Genomic DNA, 19,616 nt, shown 5'->3' with positions numbered 1-19,616 from the left:
AGAAGAGAGAAATAAATCATAATCAGAAAAGCTCTGGAGCAGTCATGGGGGCTGCCAGATTTTCTAGAAACTCATCCCCTGCATTGCCTGTTGAAGTTGGCTGGACCACAGTGCACCCAGCTACCTCCCCTGGCATTCCTCCCAGAGCCCACCCTCATGGGCAACAGCACCCTCAGCACCAACACCAGCTGGTCCTTCTCACTCTGGCCCTGCAGAGCAGACCCACTCACCTCCCCACTGCCTGCCCGCCTGGGACTTGGCTTGGCCAAGACCTCTCTGAACACCTCTTGGTGCTTACCAAGGTTCAGAGAAAAGCTGAAGATGTTTGAACACCACAAGCTTGTGCAGCACCGCGTAATCTAGCAGGACATCCGTTTAAGATGGTCTGAAGTTATCAAGCCATAAGGCTTAGCCCTCCACTCATAAAATAACCTCTGTGTATAGATTACTGCTAACCACAAGTAAGATGAAAGGATCTTTAATGTGTTTAAAGTAAAATAATACAGCACATTTGGTGGAATTACATCTTCATAAAAACACAAGGGCACGTAGCTCATGGCATGCTAAAAATGGAGCATTACATGATGCTCTTGGATGTACTTCTGTAAGACTTCTTAAAAACTGGTGACCTTGAGTTAATTGATTGCCAAGGGCAAGGCACTCAGGAGGGAAGATAGCACCTCTGTGGAAGTGTTAATTACTGATCACTAAAGCTCAGTGCTGATAAACCACATTTTTCTCTGATGAACTTTGCCTCCAAGAGTGAAGTTCAGCTCCGTAGTTGGGTTGTCTCAGCACGTAATTAAGCCATACCTGCTTTAAACAAGTATATGTGAGGAGAAACGAGGCTCTACTGACCAACCTAAACAGCCTTCCCTCCCCTTGCAAGAGCCTCCGTCCACATCCCGCCCCAGTCTTTACCGTGCATGGCGTGCCGCTGGTTGGTCAGCAGCTGTGCCAGTGCCCAAAATGCATCCTCTTCGTTTAAGTACATCAGGAGGATGGCTGCAATCTGGCTCATCCCTTGGCAGTAGCTCACTTCCTGCAAGAGGCAAGAGGGGTACATGTGTTGCCACACCGTCAGACCCCACCACGATGCCAAATCTGCAGAAGCAGGTCAGGATGCCTGTGCTTCCCTCTCCTCTTTCAAGGTCTGTCCCATTTCAAGGTCTTTATCATTTATGCCCAAATTCACAGTTTTCATATGTCTACAGCATCTACCATTGTCACTGACTCACAGAGTGGTTTGGGTTAGAAGGGACCTTAAAGATCATCTAGTTCCAACCCTGCCCTGCCATGGGCAGGGACACCCTCCACTAGACCATGTTGCCCAAAGCCTCATCCAACCCGGCCTTAAACACTTCCAGGGATGGGACCTCCACAACCTCTCTGGGCAACCTGTTCCAGTGCCTCACCACCCTCATTGTAAGAAATGTCTTCCTTACGTCCAATATAAACCTGCCCTCTTTCAGTTTAAAACTGTTGCCCCTTGTCCTGTTACTACAGGCCCTGGTAAAAAGTCTTTCTTATAAGCCCCCTGTATATATTGAAAGGCCACAATAAGGTCTTCCTGGAGCCTTCTCTTCTCCAGGCTGAACATCCCCAACTCTCAGCCTTTCTTCATGGGAGAGGTCTTCTGGCCCTCTGACCATTTTCATGGCCCTCCTCTGGACTCGCTCTAGCAGGTCTTCCAGCAGGAAGTGAGGGGCTTGCAGGCAATGCCCCCCACCATGCTGCTCCCCCCACCAGCCCTGCTCAAGCCTGGAGGACGAGGGACAGAAACCCCAACATAAGAGGTGCCCGCAGCTACTTCAAGGAATAGGGGATGGGACAGTAAGCGGCGTGTGGCTCCGATATTGTTTTGGATTCCTTCAGCCATGTGAGCACTGAAGTAATTAAAGAATAAATAAATCTGGTAAGCATTTATCTTGTATGAGGGAAGGCAGGGTCTTTGTTTCCTTGACTACCCCCCGATCATCTTCTGTGCCTTCAACAAGGATGCCATTCAGTGTATGACAAGAAGAAACACAATGGACCTTCAGCCAGGAGGCTAGTCTTGCTGGAAAGCCAAAGGGCAATCCCCTGTTCTTTGCTGACACTCGCCCAAACCGCATCTGCCAGATGTCATTTACCAGGTGACAAAATGAGCAAGGGAATGAAACAACTGTGCAAAGGGTCTCGTGCTGCCTGTGAGTCTTGCAGCCGTCTGTACAAACCAGTATTAGGACTTAAAATTGGAATTACCACTGGCTAAATGTGGGTGTGTGTATATGTATATACACACACACACGAACATACATGTATACACATATATAAATATAGATAAAGCTTCTTTTAAGTATTTTTTATACATATATATATATATATAAAGCACGATGCTATTCACTTTAACTGGACTAACTTACTACTTACGGTGTTATAAACAGAGTATGCTGACAGGACATGGAAGAGTGCCTGTTGCCTGGGGAGAAAGAAGGATATTAAAACACTTGAGCATGAGGTCTCCAGGTTCGTGTGCACACCAATGCGTATGCACAGAGAGCAAAGGCTCTGAAAACACCCAGCCAACTAGTACTTATGCCTTTTGCCAGGAGCAGGGCTCACAGAACCAGAAAGCACTTTGATAGGCATGTGGGATGGGACCTCTTCCTGTAGGAGGGAGTCACCAGTGGCCCCTCAGAGTGGGGCTGAACCAGCCTGGCCCATCAGCAGGTCTCCTGGAGACACATGCACGTACCCACACGTGCTGTGTTCCACACACCTCCTCTTCAGGCTCGGAGTGGAGGTGGGTTTTTAGTAGACTTGCAACCACCCAGGCATCAAGTGTTATACATCCTGGGAGAAAGCACTGCCACCATTTTATTAACAGGTTCCTTTCTCCCTTCCCTCCTTGCTAAAGGAGTCATCACTATCTAGATACACAGTGCACACTCCCTCACAGACTATGTCTGTGTAGGGCAGCCAGGTGTGACTCATCCAAGCGACAAAGCCACTTTGTCAAACCTCTCCAACCCCGTCTGTTGTGGAAGCCACGTATGCCCCATCCCATCCAGCTTCTGACAGACCCACCCCATCATCCCAGCCATCCCAAACCAAGCCCTCTGCAACTGCAACTCCATCACCCTGGGGGACAAGGCACTGCAACAGGCTGATGCTTGGCTCAGGAACTGGGGCTGAACATGGTACAGTATAGACCTGTCCGAAGAGAGAATCAGCAGCCCAACATCTGTGGGTTGTACCACGTGCTGATGGTCTGTGGAGCAGGCAGAGATAGCTTTGCTCTCCTGTGAGCTGCTCTGCACCAGGGGTCTGCTGGCCACCCCATCCAGCTCATCCCACAAACACTGACCGGCACTGATGCCCATACAGCCACGCAAAGCCTCCCGTACTCACTTCACTCCGTAGCGATCCCGAAACATGATGTGGTTTCGGAAGGTGCGGTTAACATCCAGATCTATCTGCTTGATTTCCGATGAAAAGCTCTTTGCTTGTTCTTTCATTTGCTGGAAGGGAGAGGGGCAGACAAGAGGAAGGAGTCAGACACCACCTCAGCCCACACCTCTCCACACAGCCAGAAGGCATGCTTCCTACAGCAGGAGTGGCAGCTTGTGAGCTGCACAGAGCTACTGCAGAGCGACTGGGGGACGCTGACGTCTTGCAGTGAGCAACGATCTGCAGTCTGGAGATGAATCCCCAGCCCCTCGGCTGTGCTGCTGGCCCAGGGAGAAGGGGACGACCCCACACTCAAATGCTGCCAACCCAGCCTTCGCCCATCTTCCAATACAGATACCAAGTTTTCAGAATCTAAAACCTTTACAATTAAATTCTACTCTGATTTCTTTTGATTTCTTTGTGGTACTTGGCTTGGCTGTCATAAAGCATCAAGACTTCTTGGTGCTTAAGGAATGATACACTTCTATAACCAACAGAGTCCCTGAGCTTTTCATAATAAACTGTTACAACAGACTCTATGAAGTGATCTCCAACTACTACTTCCCCTGCAGAAGAGAATCATCTTAGGTTTAAGGCATTTCTACTACAAAATCAGTTCTGGGGTATTCCCTTGGACTGGTGCAAATTTTAAGGAACTGGCAGAGTCCAGAACAGAAGATAAACCTAAAAGCAAGAATCCCCGTGTTCCCCGCACGCTGGCTAATCATTTAAGGCAGCATCACACAGATAAAGGACTGAAGTCCACTGCAAAAAAAGGAAATTCAAACCAAAGCTAAGCCCACCTCAACCAATTGTGCCCTTAGAGTCCCAGGCTCCATGGAGGAATCCCACTGCAGGCCCATTTGTCACCCACTGTTCAGCCCAGTGTGTGCAGACAAGGACCATTATGCTATAGCCAAACATTTCATTCTCACAGCCTTTAGACACCACCGGTGATCATGCAATTGCCCTCCTTCTTTAATATCTCCAGGGTTAATTGCATTAATAAAATACATTTTATGACTGTCTTCAGGCAGCCTGAGATCCACTGGCAGGTTAGGGGCAGTGGAGATGAGCAGCAAGCCCAGTTTGCCTGGAGCCCAGGGTCAAGACCCCTCCTTGCTCACACAGGAGACAGAAAATAGCACATCTGCACAGATACTTAATCATCTGCTCCAGCAGCTGCCATCCTATGAATGCTTGTCAGCCTGATACAAGGTGCCTCCAGGCTGCTGTCGACCTCCTGAGATGGCCACATCAGCTCTGGGGAACATCAAAATGTCATTAGCACCCAGATGTGTCCAGCACAGCCAACACTCAGAGCAGTCACAGCATCTCAGGAATATTAATTCCAAACTTGAAAACAGCTGTATGGAGGAGCAACAGTGTAGGAGCCATTTTGAACTATTGCCTGCACAGGACAAGGGAGGATAAAAGTGATGATGGAATGAAGATCTGATGAACATCATTTCCATGCTGTAAACACTGTGCTCCGTGCATCCTACGTCTCCTTGCCCACTCTAAAGCGGGCAGACTACCTGAGGCAAGATGACTATTCATATACACCGGTCCAGTTCAAATTTCCCTGCTAAAGGCCCTCATTTTCTCTGCCAGAACACCACCAAAATCTCTCAAAGACTGTAAAACCTCCTACTCTGGGTTTTTTTTTTAAATCACTGCACCTGAAGAGCAGGTAGGTTGCACAGCGCTTTGTCACCTCCACGCACCCAAGAAGCTTCAGTAATTCTGCAGACAGTAAACAAGAAGCCCAGGACAGGTTGTTCACCTTTTTTTCAAGTAACCTGGGGGCTCCACAGATGCTCTGCTGAGCTTGCTAGCACTGCGAGCCCTGCAAGCTGGCAGCAGAGCAGAGGCTGGGAAGCTGCTGTTCCTGTCCCAAAGACCTTTTATAAAGCAGCACGTAAGACAGGATGCCTCTGCTCTGCCCCATGGTCAGCACATTCCTCCTGCTACCTTCTCAGCTTTCCTCAAGCCTTCTTGGTTGTAGCTATAAAACCCCAGGGAGGCAGAAGTTCATGCCCACATTGAAACCAAGTGTGGTATGTCCCATGGTAGCCTCCGGGCTCCTGCAGCATCAGGGACAACTGAGCTCCCACGGCCTTGAAGAAGACTCAGAGACTTGCATGGAGAAGTACTGGAAGACAACTGCGATAAATTAAAGTACTACGGAAGCAACTGGTCCAGGCTTTTTAATTTTATCACTCCAGAGGCAACACGGACATGGGGAGCAAGGTATGCCATTTGGCTGGAAAAGTATCTCCTTTGCCAGCCTGAGCGCAAGGGACATCTCTACAGAGGGAGCAGTGGGTATAAAAAAAGATAAATCCCCTGGCACATGCCAGGTGGCATGCTCAAAACTCAAGGCACATGCAAAAGCCAGGCTTTTGTGCCATGGTTCACGCCCAAGGAGAAACGGGGTGGCCTTGGGAGCAGCCCCTCCAGGACACAAGGCTGGGGTTGAAGCTTAGTCCCTTCTTGAAAGCAAAACCTCACATCCAGGATCCGCACTGACCCTCTTCTGGAGGAAATCAGGGGAGAGCTAATTACTAGCGGCAGGTGGCACCAAAGAAGAGGAGAATTAAGATGAACTTGTAGGGGGTTTGCATCCAGCAAAGCCTATTAGCCCTGAAGCTCCTGTTTATCGCAGACCCCTCTGGAGCACAGATAAACTCCTTGAGACTTTCATTTGTTTGGATTGCTTCCCTGCCTGTGCAGCACAGCTTGGAGGGAAGGAGTGCAATAAGAATCTGCGTGCTGGGAGAGCTTCGTTATCTCTGCTTATTGCTGTGAGCCCAGCCCGGCTTCCCCAAGCCCCTGCATGTGACTCCATCCCAGTGGCATCTCACTATTAACATCTACGCTTGACTAACTATAATGAGCATTAGTGTAATCCTGCTTAATAAGCAGAGATTTTTAGAAACACATGCTGGAAGCAGCACTCCACCTCCTGCCTCTGAAACATAACTGTCCTCACGACACCCTGATCCTCGCCCGGGTACGTGATGCGAGCTAGATCATAACACAAGTTTGGAAAATAAGTTAATTATCAACCAAGGGCTTCCACACACTGCCTATGGAAAGAGGCAGTGTAAAGGTGCTGAGATGCTCAAAAAAACCCCCAAACCCAAAATACAGTAAGCCCCATCACTCAGGTTCAATGCGTGCTACAGAAATTGCTTCTTTTATACCAAGGAATCCAAGCCTGCAGCATGCAATGCTCTGGTAGGAAGCAATGCAAGGCAGTCTTTTCTCCTATCTGCAGAGAAAATAAAACATTTTTAATAGAAAAATGATTTTTATTTGATTTTTAATAGAAACTTTTAAGACAGTTATAAAAAGATTGAAGACGGAAGATAAAAGAAGCCTCTTCAATCCAAGCTCTTCCAACGCTGTCAGTCAACTTCCAGCTGCACATCAGTTGTAAGACAGGACCCCACACTCAGATATACCCCCCAAGCTCAAAAGACCTGCCCTCACCCACGCTTAATTGGGTTGCTCAACTAAGGACCCATTGTCAGCTGGTTTAAGGCTTCTGACCTTGTGCATTTCAAAACGCCCTGAGTGAAATTTTCAAGTACAGGGAGACATTTGTGGTACCCTCATCCAGCATCTACCCACTTCAGGGTACTCGTGGTACTCCACATCACTCCAGGGAGCTTGGGGAACTGCGAGCTGTACCTTTGCTAAGCTTCGCCTCCCTTTTCCCTGCATCTTTCCCTAAGGATGCAGTAACACTAACAGCATCTTTGCTCATGGCTTCCATCAGAAAATAAATGGAAGCAGCATATCAGAGAAAGCAGCTGGCTGAACATGCTAAAAGGCCCCAGCCTAATATACACACACACGGATAAAGAGTTTATCCCCTTTGCATTCTCAGTCCTCACTAATTTTAAGCCTTTCCTTCTCAGAGGTTGCAGCAGTTCACAGAAGGGATCAGGCCCCGCCACCAGTGCATGTCATAGGGTGCTAGGCACACCGCTACCCTGCAAGGGAGGATGCAAGGGTTGGGTGTTCCCCTCCGACCCTTAAAGCATCCCTGTAGGAACTCCCATTTCCCTCCTGCCCATGGTGGAAATGGAGATGCCTGCATCCACCATGCTTGCCCCAGCCAGTAAAGCCCCACCAAACCAGCCTTCCCATCACCTTGCTCCCATTGCCTTTGCCAGGAAGAGCCTGTACCTCATATTTTCCTTCATTCTCCTTCTTCATCTTCTCAACGTCCAGCAGAAGCGACCAGACCTGGCCTCGCACCTGAAGCGGGATCCCTTTGTACACTCGCCGACACATCTGCGGGGAGGTAAATACATGCAAGGTTAGCTGGTCCTGCTGGTGGCAGAACAGATTTGCTCTCTGGTTTGCTGCTGCGGACCACCAGCCATCTGAGCGGACACCCCAACTGATCACTTCCTCTGCCTGCGCTGGCGCAGAGAGGGCATCTCCAATCTGATGGATGAGCTGAGCACCTGCATCCATCAAAGGCATGTACCCAGTCAAAATCAAGCCACATCTCATGCTTTTGATCTTACTGGAAGAACTGGATACAGACCATCCCCTTTATATGTGGAGACATCTCAGATCCTTCAGAGCAGTCACATTCCATGCACACAAGCCTGCCCTTGTACTCCTCTCAAAGGACCAGACGCAGCACCCATGGCTTTGAAGCTTTTGATCTGACCTGGCATGGCTGTTCTCACTTGGATCCTCAGGGATTGGGAGAAAAATACATTTCCCCTTGGAGAGGAGAGCCCTTACCATGAGAGCCACAGGGACATGTCCTCCGCAACCACCATGGCAAAGGAGACTGTGGGCTACACCAAGGGCTCTCCCAAGAACGTGCAAGGTACTCCTCAAGCAAAGAGGGGGACTGGGGAAAAACGTGCACGTGTCCCTCCTCTTGGCACCGCTTGATCACTTCATGATGTCTCTTCCCTTTTTTCTTGTTATAAAGCCCTCTCTCTCTAAAGAGACCATTACATTTCAATGGAAAACAGAAAAGAGCTTTTGTTCCATCCTTGACCTCTCCCATTAAAAGAAGCAGATTCATAAAAAAAAGAAAAAAGCCTCATTTCTGAATATTCCCATCCTTTCATTCATCCCACCTGTGAAATGCCTTGCAGCTGCACTACAAAGCCAACCGTGGCACTCCTCCAGGTTCCTGAGGACCCTGGGGTATGCTGAAGGACCTGCTGCACGTTCCTAAGCTCCAGCTGTGGAGGGGATTTACATTGTGAAAGAGCAATCCCTTGGGACCGGACAGTTCCTTGGGAAGGGACAGAAGTGCCAGATTCCCGGTCATGGGAATGAGCTTGGGGCTTAGCAGGGCAGTGCCCAACCAGGCAATCAACTGGAGCTACTGGCACTGCCTGGTACAAATGCATCCAACCTCTTTCAAAATCCCTCTTTCCATAGTGTGTTCTGCTTCATGGGTTTCAGGCTGATGCAAGAGAAGAACTACAATTCATAGGGAAGCATCAAGATCCTAGTAGAAGATTTTCTGGATGTGGTCCTGCCGTGTTGCCTTAGCATCTCTTACACCATTTGTTCCTGTTACCTTTCCTCTCTGACCTATCTCACATCATCAACTTTTTCACTTCTGGCTTGACTTTTTAATGCCAGCCTATGCACAAGGTTATAAAGACCATAACCATAGCACTACGTTGTCAACCTACTTGGGCTAGCAGCACTTGAGAGCACAGACCCACGCTCCTCGTTTCGTTACCACCAGCACAGCAGCACTGCACCTACCGAGTGCAAAACAAAGCAACGGCGGCTCTTGTCCCAGAGAACTAGTACAAAATGAGACAGGAGGTGGGGTTCAAGTAGACAGGCTAGGGGACAGCAAAGAAATAATGCCATTATCCTAGTCAAAATAAGCATATAAAATAGCTATGTAATAAATGCCAAGACCACCATGTAGTACTAAGAGAGCAAGATGTGTGTTAGAACACTTTTCCACCACTTTATGGTAAATATTTCGGTATTTCTGCAGACACAGAAAGTGTCAGTGTAATGTATCCTAATCCTGTAAGTGTAATGGACATTCAACATTTAAAAACCCATTCTCAGCGCTTACCAAATGCTTGCTCTGCCCCAGGTGTTGCTTAGCACCAGCTCTGAAGGTCCAATGCACAGCCAGGACCATACCCTACAGAAATCCTTTGCAAGACCCTGCCCTCCCATTTGTATGCACCAAATATGAGCTGCCCCCCTAAAAACCATCTCACTACCAAGACATGCCCCCAGAAGGCCACCATCCTATTCAACTGCATCCTGCACTTTAAGCAGGACATCACTAATTCACCATCTGCACCCCCAGGGGAGCCACTTCTGCTCGTCCAAGCTCACATGAGGAGGCATCTCTGGAGGACAGCAAACCTTTGTGCCATGTTGGACAGTTTCATCCCCATGGCTGAAAGACCAAGGAGATGAACAAGAGATTCCCATTCCCTGACAGTCATTAAATCAGGATGAAAGAAGTGCAGTGCACCAGGAGACACAAAGCAATGGGATTAGATGAACCACGTCCCCAAAGTGGTATTGGCAAGGCGCCCATAAAAGCCTGGCTCCTGCAAGCGCTCATGTTTTCATGAAGCAAAAGCTGAGATGGGATCAAGAAACTGGAGTACATACCAGTTCAGATAAATCACCAAATCAGAAAAAATTATTTATTTCCAACAGATTAGGAGAGACGAACTGACAGCTGCTGAGGTAGAAGATGATGCTCAGCTCCATGGGAAGAAAATAACTTTGTTTTGAATTCCCAGAGCTGGTATTGTTGTACTTTAATGAGTGCAACCCTCACTGGCATATAGTAAATGTCTGTAATGATTCTCTCCACATGAGAGTGTGGCAGCAAGAGAGGAGTTACAAAACATGCTGAGATGGAACTGAACTGAAATGCCTCCCCACTATTTATCCAAGGGTTTTCCTCCTCCCACCGCCTCCAGAAGTGAAAGTGATAAAACCTCACAGCTGTGAGTCACGTGGAGGAAAAATGAGCAATTTTCCTTCGTTGTGAAACTTGAAGGAAAACAGGGAAGTTATATTAAAAGCAGCATTTACACTGGAATGAACTGACAGAGGGAAGGCAGCAGGTGATGGCATCTCCTGCTCTATATGAGAAGAAAAAACAACCCTCAAGGCCACCATCTTCTGTCTCTTACAAACCACTCAGCCGTTACAGATGGGAAGAGAGCACCTAGACCATGCCCCATGCAGAACGACAGACAGACCAATGCATGGCAGGAAGAACAGACATCATCCCATTTCACAAATGGAGATGCTGGTGGTCAAAGCGATGGCTCCAGGTGCTGTGTAGGAAAGCCGTGTCAGAGTCAAGGACTGAACTCACAGTGTTTAAAACTTGTTCTGGATTTTGCCATAGGATCATCTTCCCTCTCCTGGCTTTAACATACAAAGCTCATGGCACAGAGGCCATCATCATCCCATCCTCATCTCTCCCCTCCCCACGTACTTTCTTTCCAGTAGATGGGATGGGCAAGACTACACAAGTAAAGACCTGAACTCCATCTTCCTGCATCAGAGATCTCCTCTGAGAAGTACCCAACCAAATGGTCCAGGTCTTTAATTAGAGAGGTGGAGTCACTGACTTTGAACACATGACATCTTTTTGCAGTAGTAAGACACTGAAGTTAAAAAGGACTTGGGAGGGGTGGGTTGTTTTTTTAAAGCAGAACACACACATTTCAGGCCATTTTCACATTCTGGAGCCTGTCACTGTTAGCTTCTCAGCCATGTGCATGGTCCACCAAGAAGAGACTGCAGGAAAAATGCCCAAATTTTGGGTATGCATGGCAATTTCACTTTCAAACCTCTCCGTATACCTACCATAGATCTCCAACACCCTGAAGTGGGGGGCAGCCCCCCTTCCTCAGTTCCTTTAGGGCTCAAAGAATGATCCTTCTGGAGAGGAAGGACTCACACTTCCTCCACCAGTGATGTACCAGGGGAGCTGAGCTGTGAAACTCTTCACCTGGAGTGGTGGGTGAAGCCTCTACCCACCACCACCATGACCACGACCACCCTGGAGAAGAGAACTTGTTTTTTACACCCCAAAACTGGCTGACTGATGATGTGGCAAGACACTTGGCAGCCTGGACTTTGCTGCGTGTGGTTTTCTTTCCATATGGATAATGGCTGCTCCCAACTCAGCTGTTGTATCTGCAGTTAGAGCATCGGCTATGCCGGATGGGGTGCCAGCAGGTCTGCAGGGGCCTTGGCAGCAAAGCAGGGGCAAACTTAAATCCTAAAGCTGATGTATCGGGGGTGGGCATTTACATTTATTACCAGGGCTACTTTGGGGGAGAGGAAAATGCTACCTGCCTTTCCAAAATGGCAAAACCCAGCAGCAGAAGCCACCCTGCAGCTCCCAGGCACAAGGACCATTCTTTCCCATGCCATCTGCAGGCAGGAGACCTGACTTCAGTTGACCCTGCCATGACAAATGTCTGCTGGCTCTCCCCAGTGTTAGCAGATTATTTGCTCTTGGGGGTCCGTGTCAGTCCATACAGAGCCCCAATTCATCCTAAACTGCTTTGCTGGCATGCACTGGATTAAGCGCCCTGCCCCCCCGTGACCTTAGCAGACACAAGGCTATCCCCATGCACAAAGGCAGGCTTTGCCTAAAAACCAGACATCTCTGGCCAAAGACATCCCTCTCTAAAGGTCCCATCCCACGTGGCCAGCAGCAAGAAGCAGCTTGCAAATGATGCAGAGGTCATATCCTCTTCCTAGGACTGATACTTCTGGCTGAAATCCACTTATTTCAGGGCTATGATGAATAAATTATCCCACTATTGGAGCACATGCAGCACAGCCTCTTTTTTTCTCTGCAAAACTGTGCTGCCTTAACTGTGTATACTCTTACATGGCACCAACCATTTCCTAACCTTCCCAAGTAGAGTCATGTTGGGATTTAAACCAGCAGTGAAGAGGACATAGACCACCTGAGCCTCCCTGTGCTGAACCCCGAATTACACAATTTAGCACTTCTCTGCAGGTTTGACATACCTTAACTCTGTGAGGCAGTGTGGTCCTTGCATGTACTCCTTTATTTGTGTACCCTTTCCCTTGTGAAATACCGCCAGGAGAAGGTACCACTGCATCAGTCTAACCCCATCCATGCAAGGAATTGTTCTGGTGTCACTTGTTGATGTTGCTACTGAAATTAAATCAGATTGCTATGAAATGTGTCTAGAACAGAGATGGAGACAGATCTGACGCAGTGATGAGCCCAAGGAACACCAGGGAATCACTTTAACTAAGATAATCCTACTTGTTGCAAATCCTGAAACATGTTATGCCAGGAATGATTTTAGGCATAGCTGGGCCATCCTGGGCTAGGCATTATAAGAGTCCTTCCTCTTGAGGGGGTTTTTCAGCCTTATTTCCTATAATCTGTGACAGCCCCAACACTCAGACTGCAACCAGCAGCACGCAGGGACGCACACTGGCAGCAGGTGGGGGAACAGAAAGCAAAACCCGCTGCGCTCTGGCGACGGCTCATGCTGGGGGTCTGAAAAAACTGCTTTCTCACCCACTGACGGGTGGTTGCTTTGGGGCCAGTGCCCTGGATGGGCACACAACCTCCCTCCTCCTGCTGACATTTCAGATCAGGGAAGCTGAGACAACAACCTAAGCCCCAATTAGGTACTAAGATGCTGCAAAACATGACAGCCTGCTTGATAAGCCAAGAGTCCCTCTTCAAGCACTCGATATGGTCAGCTATCTGCCAGCTCCAGCATGTGAACTGGGACTCGAAATGTTGGCCCTGAAGTCCAGAAAGTCCCAGCCTGAAAAATAAGACAGGCTTCTATATCACTCGAGCAGAGCCAAAGTCAAGGCAGCTTCCCTGTGAAACTGCCTGGGGTTCCTGCAACAAGATTTTCTTCCCTCTAATAAAGTGCAGTCTATCAAAATGAACATCAAAGAGAAGCCTCCTGTCTTCAGTAAGGTTTTTTTCAAAGATGACATCCTAGTCTTTATTAAAATAACACAGAGCTGCTGTCTTGTGACACTCGGGCTTCCATCATGTCCGTGAAGTGCCAAAAACAAACCTGAAGGAAATGTGCAATGCAGATGTGACAGCCTGAGCGCTCAGAGAGGGAACAAAACCAACCAACTCTGCTTTAGAAAAATCAAAGGGCTTGTCACATTTACTTCAGCTAGGAAAAAACCATAACCATCTGAAGGGTATAGCTGTGATCCCAGAATAATATCCTCGAAACACCATGTCTGAGCTGCATCAAGCCATAGCAGCAGGAATCTCTGAGCAGCTTCCACGCTCCTGAAGCAAAAGCATGGGGTTGCACATCCAGGTGAAGGATGCAACCTAAATTTTTTATTTAAAGCACTTTTTTTGTGCCTCTCAGGGTCTTTGCACTTAATGCTGCGTGGCTGCTCCGATGCACATACCTTCCCGCCTGCACTTGCACTGGCATGAGGCAGGGGGTGTTAGGCTGGATGGGACTGAAACCAAAGCTCCTTTCTACTCCCTGGGGTCACCAGACTGCTCCTTCCCTGCTTGGGGCCAAGCGCTGCTTCTCCATTTGCTAGGAGGGGGGGATGGCCATTTCCAGACCCGCAGCACGGGGACAATGCCATGTCTGTGCCCAAGAATCATCAACCATTTACAGGCTGTTATAAATAACATCATTTATTCCATTACAAGAGATCTGTGATTTTCTGACCTAAAGACCCTCAAAACCTGCTTGCCCCACACCATCCAGCAGACCTGAGTGACGTCAGCTGCAGCACGCTTAACATACCCGCTAATTATCAGGGTAAATCCAAAAGACTGACAGCAATTGCTACTGCTCCACACACCCCTCACCCTGGATCCTGTCTGTCCCCACCAGATGACCTGGGGGAGCCAAGGCGTGCTAAAAACACTCATCTTTATTCATACCAAACATCATCCAGGGCCTGAAGGAATTCCCTGCACTCTGCTGGAATTTGGTGTTTTACCCACAAGGCCACTAACCAATTAGTACTAACTTCTAATTAGAAAAAACAAAGCCATGGGAGAGCCTCCACTTTTGCCAGTGGAGCGGCACCGATGAACAAAATAATTAGAACCACTCTGAAGTGGAAGGATTATAAAACCCCAAACCCATTTCCACCCCATCCCTGCTGTAACAAAGATAAGATTTGGGTTTCTTTTCAAACAAGGACAAGACTACAGCTGCTCTTCAGCTGGGTGAACCTGACATCACTCTGAATGGCCAGGCGAGGGGAATGCTCTGCTTAATGGCCCCCCGCAGCTGTGCCGATATCCTCTCGCACAGCCTTTCAACCGAGCTCGTTTCTCCCGAGGAGTCTCAGCAGGAGCTAGGGGCAATACAGCCAAACACCCCACTTCTCCTGCCAAACAAGAAGGCTGCAGAGGCCATGACAACAATGTGACGCTGGGCTTCAGCCCTCTCCTGCCCAGAGAGCTGTAAACAGAGCAGGCCAGGCATGATACTCCTCTCCTTACCCAGCAAGGGTCCTGTCATTAGGTTCAAGGGTTTTTTGTTTCAAGAGGTTTGTAATAGGGACATATTACAAATATTATTTATTAAAAACAACTGAGTTTTGCAGTGGCGTTTGGTGCAGAGTTTATTTTGAACACCAAAGCCAAGGCACAAGGTTGGCATGTCCATCCTTGATTTCCACAGATGAGTGCACACAATCTAACACCTAAGAGGCTTCTCACAGGCACAGCTAGGAGTAAAATACAAAATCTAGGTGATGTCCTAGACAAATAATTCTCCCTCCAGGGAGAATTACGAGGAACATCAGCTGGGCCATATCAGTCATATCTCCTATGCCACTCCCAGGTGGCGGAGACACAGAAGCGACCTGCAGTGTGCAACACCCCCTGCTCACAGGGCAGGGACTAAGCTGGGCCCACGATCATCTCCACTGTGCTCCTGCTTGCACAGGGAAGCAGAAGCACAAACATGCCAGCAGCATTTAGGAAACCATTTTTAAAACTATGCTAGTCAGAACAGGAGTTTTCCCTCAACTGGTAACCCAGCAACTTCAAGGAAAGCTTTAAAATATTAAAGACTAATGGGTAGAATTAGGCAATATTTCCTAGTGATCTCTGGTTTCTCTGTCAACTTTTCGAAAGCCTGACTCATTGGAAGGATGCACCGTTCCTGTCCCTCTGAACATGTGCTCTTTCTTTTCCTCTTACCTTGTCACTGTTTCTGTATTTGCCCCATTTCTTCAGCATCTTTAGCCACTTGTCCACACGTTCGATTTCCTGCTGTTTTTGCTGATGGGAGGGGGAAGAAGATGAGACAAATTTAAGAAAAAAAGCCCCAGAAGACCCCTCCTGAAAACATCAAACTTCATTCTCTTTAGGTTTAAACTTCTAAGCAAAGACATCGCATCAGCGATGGGAATAATCCACAGGTGGTTGCAGGAACTGGTAATTTCAACCCATGGTAATTAAAGCAGCATTGGTAAAAATGATGAGACACACAGGCTTAACATAGAGAAAGCATTTCCAAGAGGAGTACTCCTTGACAAGAAAAATCTTTGCAGGTTCAGCTAGCCTCAAATTGTATCATTGTATCAGATTAGCACAAATAAGATGCTATTCAGTCCCAGTTAGCAGGATCCTAACAAAGGAGATACTCCCAGCTCAGGGGAGATGAGGCTGGAGATGACGGTTACCTACAACCTCCACTGCTTTCCCCTGCACGTGCAATCCCTTTTTCAAGCAGAAGGCACTGAGCACTGTGCCAAAGCAGAGGGAAAAGCCCAAAAGTGCTTTAAAAGGTGTGATTTCAGTGCAGGACAGGAGATGCCTGACCTAGCAAAATAAAGGTCCAACAGCCAGGCATCATGCAGAGTTCTCATCTCTGCATGAGCAGCAGCAACCAGTGGGCGCTGGCTGCCTGCTTCACTCTTGCTTGTACATTCGTTTTCTCAAAAACCATCCCCTCTCCAGCCCATGTGATAAGGATCCGATACCCATGACAACAGAGCTGGCAGCTCTCACCTTTTCCTCCAAGGCTGTGCGGGTCGGCAGCTCCTGCTCGCTGGAAAAGCAAGGGGTCACTGGTTACTCTACGGGCAAGAAAGGGTATGGACGAGTGTGGGGTGCTGCATTTCAGGGACCACCTTGGGCACCTGAGGAGATAGGGCTCAGGGGCTTCATGCCTTTCCTGCAGCTGTCCCCAATGAGAAAGACATAGAGGAAGCACCAACCAAAACCCCACCACCCTATGGGAGCTGCTGGGGGGTAATCAAGCACTGGACATTGCTGGAAATCCTGGGAATAAAGCTCCTCTTCAATACACACATGATCAGCAATTAAAAGGGGAGAGGTGGGAGATTTCTGGACAACAATTTCTTCAAACCCCCCTCCTGCACACAAAACATCTACTATTATAACTTTTTGATTGGATTTGGAATAAAAATAGTTCTTTTAAGCGTTCTCCCCAGGCACAGGGTGTGCATCTAATTCATCTGTGCCTCACTTAGGATGGGGATTTCCTAAGGGAACCAAGAATGATCAGGTATCTTGTCTCATCTCTTCCTGCACCTCCCTGAATCATCAGGTGCAAATGCAAGAGCCTCTCCCTCTGTGACACACCACAGGCCTCCACGGAGGCACAGGAACACCAGCCTGCACCTTCTCACACCAGGCTTGTGACAGGAAACCATTTCTGAGCCTTGCCTTGCAGCAGATTCAAAGCATCAGAGTGTTTCAACATGTGCGGTTGAGGGAGGAGGCACATCTAGTCTTTCCTCCTGCATTTGGGATTGATCAAGTCAAGCCACAGAGCAGCTTATAGGAAAGATGCGGGGTCTGCCATGCCTGGTGCAGATGGATGGTCTGCACAGACACATGGGTCAGAGGACAGGAGAGGGCAGGAGGACTTACTGCAGGAATCCAAACCGGTCTGTAACTTTATACAGCGTGAAATCAGCATCTTCCCACTGGTCAATCTGAGCTCCGTCCTGCCTGCCCTGAAAGCAGAAAGGACACCCGTGAGCTGGCCCACGCATCAGTAATGCCCCAGTGCCTGCATCCCGCCCCCAGTACCCGCATCTCTCCCTCCCTGCATGCTAGAGGACATAGAGCCAGGAGATCAACCTGCTCTAAAGAGACAAATACAATGCAGGCAAGAGAAAAATACACAAGTTCAGTTTATCCAGCATCCACGGCGTGCCTCTGCTATGGGCCGGGAAGGGCTGTACATCAGAGAACCCAGTGCTGTTGGGCATAAGCCATCCTGGTGTTAAGGGAGCACTGAAGCACGAGAAGCTCAGGACCTTTCAGTATCTGTCCTGAGCACATATGGGATCCGCAAGAAACTCTAGGGATATGGTGAGAGGAGACGTGCACACAGAAGCAGGCAGGGAGAGCTGGCATAAAGCCTGATGGCATGAGAGTTACTGGGGTGATGTTTGCAGGGAGGCAAAAGTTCATATCTGAAGCATTCCTGATCAATTAAATAGCTTTAACCTTAGCCAGCATGTCGGGCAGAAACATGGGGTTGGTACCTTCTCATACTTGGCAACAATCTCTGCTTTTTCCTGGGCTATTAAAGACTCTATATCTTTCTTCATGTCAGAAGCTGTAAGGAAAAAAAAAAAAAAAAAAGAGAGGAAAAGGAGGTAAGTAAACATGTACATAGCATGAGAAATATTTTAGGAAAAGCCTTTGCTGACAACTTTAGCTTCCAGTAATATTCCATAGCTAAAACCATGCTGAGGTTGAAAAGCCCCCGTACAAAGAGTGCATGGAGCTTGCCTGCACACAGCAGGACTGTGAGCTGCCTGCTATCTGCATGGGGGCACAACTGAATTTGGGCAAGGTGGAGTCTTGTCTGCTGGAAGACAAAATGCTGTGCCTTTATTCTTAGGCACACACATGCCTATAAAAAACATATTGTGCTTTTAAATCGATACACGCAAACTAGCCACAGAGGCCTTGCATTGCACAGGTTGCATGCCAGCTGGGTGTTGTACAGCATCGCGTTCATGTGGGTGACAGCAAACCACCATGCTCTTGCCCTCAGCTATGGATGTGAAGCCATGAGATGCTCTGTAGGGGCATCCAAAGGCAGCTTTAACATCAAAGGAGAAACTAAAAGATAAGTTTTTGCCTACTGAAGTGTGCACACAAGTAAAGTGGCCTCTAGATGATTACCTTCTATACACACCCCCAAAAGAAAAACAACACAGCAGCAAGATGACTGCAGAGTCCCCAACTACCCTGAGGCAGACCAGTCTTGGTCTAAACAAGACCCAGTCTAGCTCACTGAGGTCTCTGCCCACTGCTCTGCTTCATCCCATAGACATACGTATGAGCAAGATAACTTCCCACGTCAAACGCAACATGAGTGTTGTCTTGTAAAAGCCCAAAAGAGCATCCTCCCTGTCAAGCCATAACTAGTTTCTCACCGTTCACCAAAGGAAAAGGTTGAACTAACACACCGAGGAGAAAACACAGACAGACAAAATCCCCAGGGATTTTGGACCACAGTGCCCAGGGGCAGCTGCAAGGAAGAGGGCAGAGGGAAGGTCTACCAAGTCCTCCTCCTCTGAAACTCTGCAGAGCTGCGACCAGCCCAGCTCAGAATACACAACGGCTACAGCACCACCTGAAGCCAGGGTGCCACAAGCCACGTTACCCAAACCTTCAGGCTACGGGAGCGATGCTGCCGCAGCGCGGTCCCAGCCGCGGCAGTCCTTGGGTACAGAGGACAGCAGTAGGGACAGGCAGCCAACGGGGACAGCCTCATCTCCAGCCCACTGACCACATTCCCAAGTGCTCTGCAAACGGACAAACTCCAGCCTGCCCCATCTTTCTGGTCTCTTCCCCTTGCTCCCCTTCCCCAGTGCTTGGTTGCTGCTTTTTTTTTTTAAGGGGTTGGGGGGTTTTTTACGTTTTTTAAAATAGTTTTAAGTTTTTCCCACACTTCTACTATGAATTATAAACCCTGCTTGGTGCAGACAGGATAAGCACTGGGAAGTCATGCTGTGTTATCACCTACATGGCTCCGTCCTTCAGAGTCCTGCTGATACTACAGATGGATACTACACATTTCAAGAACAGCAAGGTGAAATAATTTTAGTCCACAGTTGCAAGTGGCTTAGAGTGTGGAAAAGTTTTTGAGCACTTAAAAGTGTAAAGC

General features: G+C 48.4%; 1 protein-coding gene across 8 annotated transcripts in view; it reads right to left on the bottom strand.

The window, feature by feature from the left end:
- Nucleotides 1-19,616, bottom strand: part of LOC104631290 (USP6 N-terminal-like protein) — a 94,974-nt gene that overhangs the window by 17,869 nt on the left and 57,489 nt on the right. For all 8 annotated transcript variants that reach the window (XM_075754824.1, XM_075754828.1, XM_075754823.1 and 5 more), the window contains 8 exons: nt 17,980-18,053; nt 17,357-17,442; nt 16,469-16,508; nt 15,656-15,736; nt 7,633-7,740; nt 3,394-3,503; nt 2,413-2,461; nt 922-1,042 (listed from right to left, as the gene is read on the bottom strand). In XM_075754824.1, the coding sequence (XP_075610939.1) occupies nt 922-1,042; nt 2,413-2,461; nt 3,394-3,503; nt 7,633-7,740; nt 15,656-15,736; nt 16,469-16,508; nt 17,357-17,442; nt 17,980-18,045 (661 nt within the window). In that variant the 5' untranslated portion in view covers nt 18,046-18,053. The remainder of the gene's footprint in view (nt 1-921; nt 1,043-2,412; nt 2,462-3,393; nt 3,504-7,632; nt 7,741-15,655; nt 15,737-16,468; nt 16,509-17,356; nt 17,443-17,979; nt 18,054-19,616) is intronic.

The sequence above is a fragment of the Balearica regulorum genome, chromosome 5 (assembly GCF_011004875.1).
Source record: "Balearica regulorum gibbericeps isolate bBalReg1 chromosome 5, bBalReg1.pri, whole genome shotgun sequence".
In the NCBI taxonomy this organism is placed as follows: Eukaryota; Metazoa; Chordata; class Aves; order Gruiformes; family Gruidae; genus Balearica; species Balearica regulorum.
The sequence above is the reverse complement of the archived record's forward strand: the minus strand, read 5'-3'. Positions and strand labels throughout refer to the sequence as shown.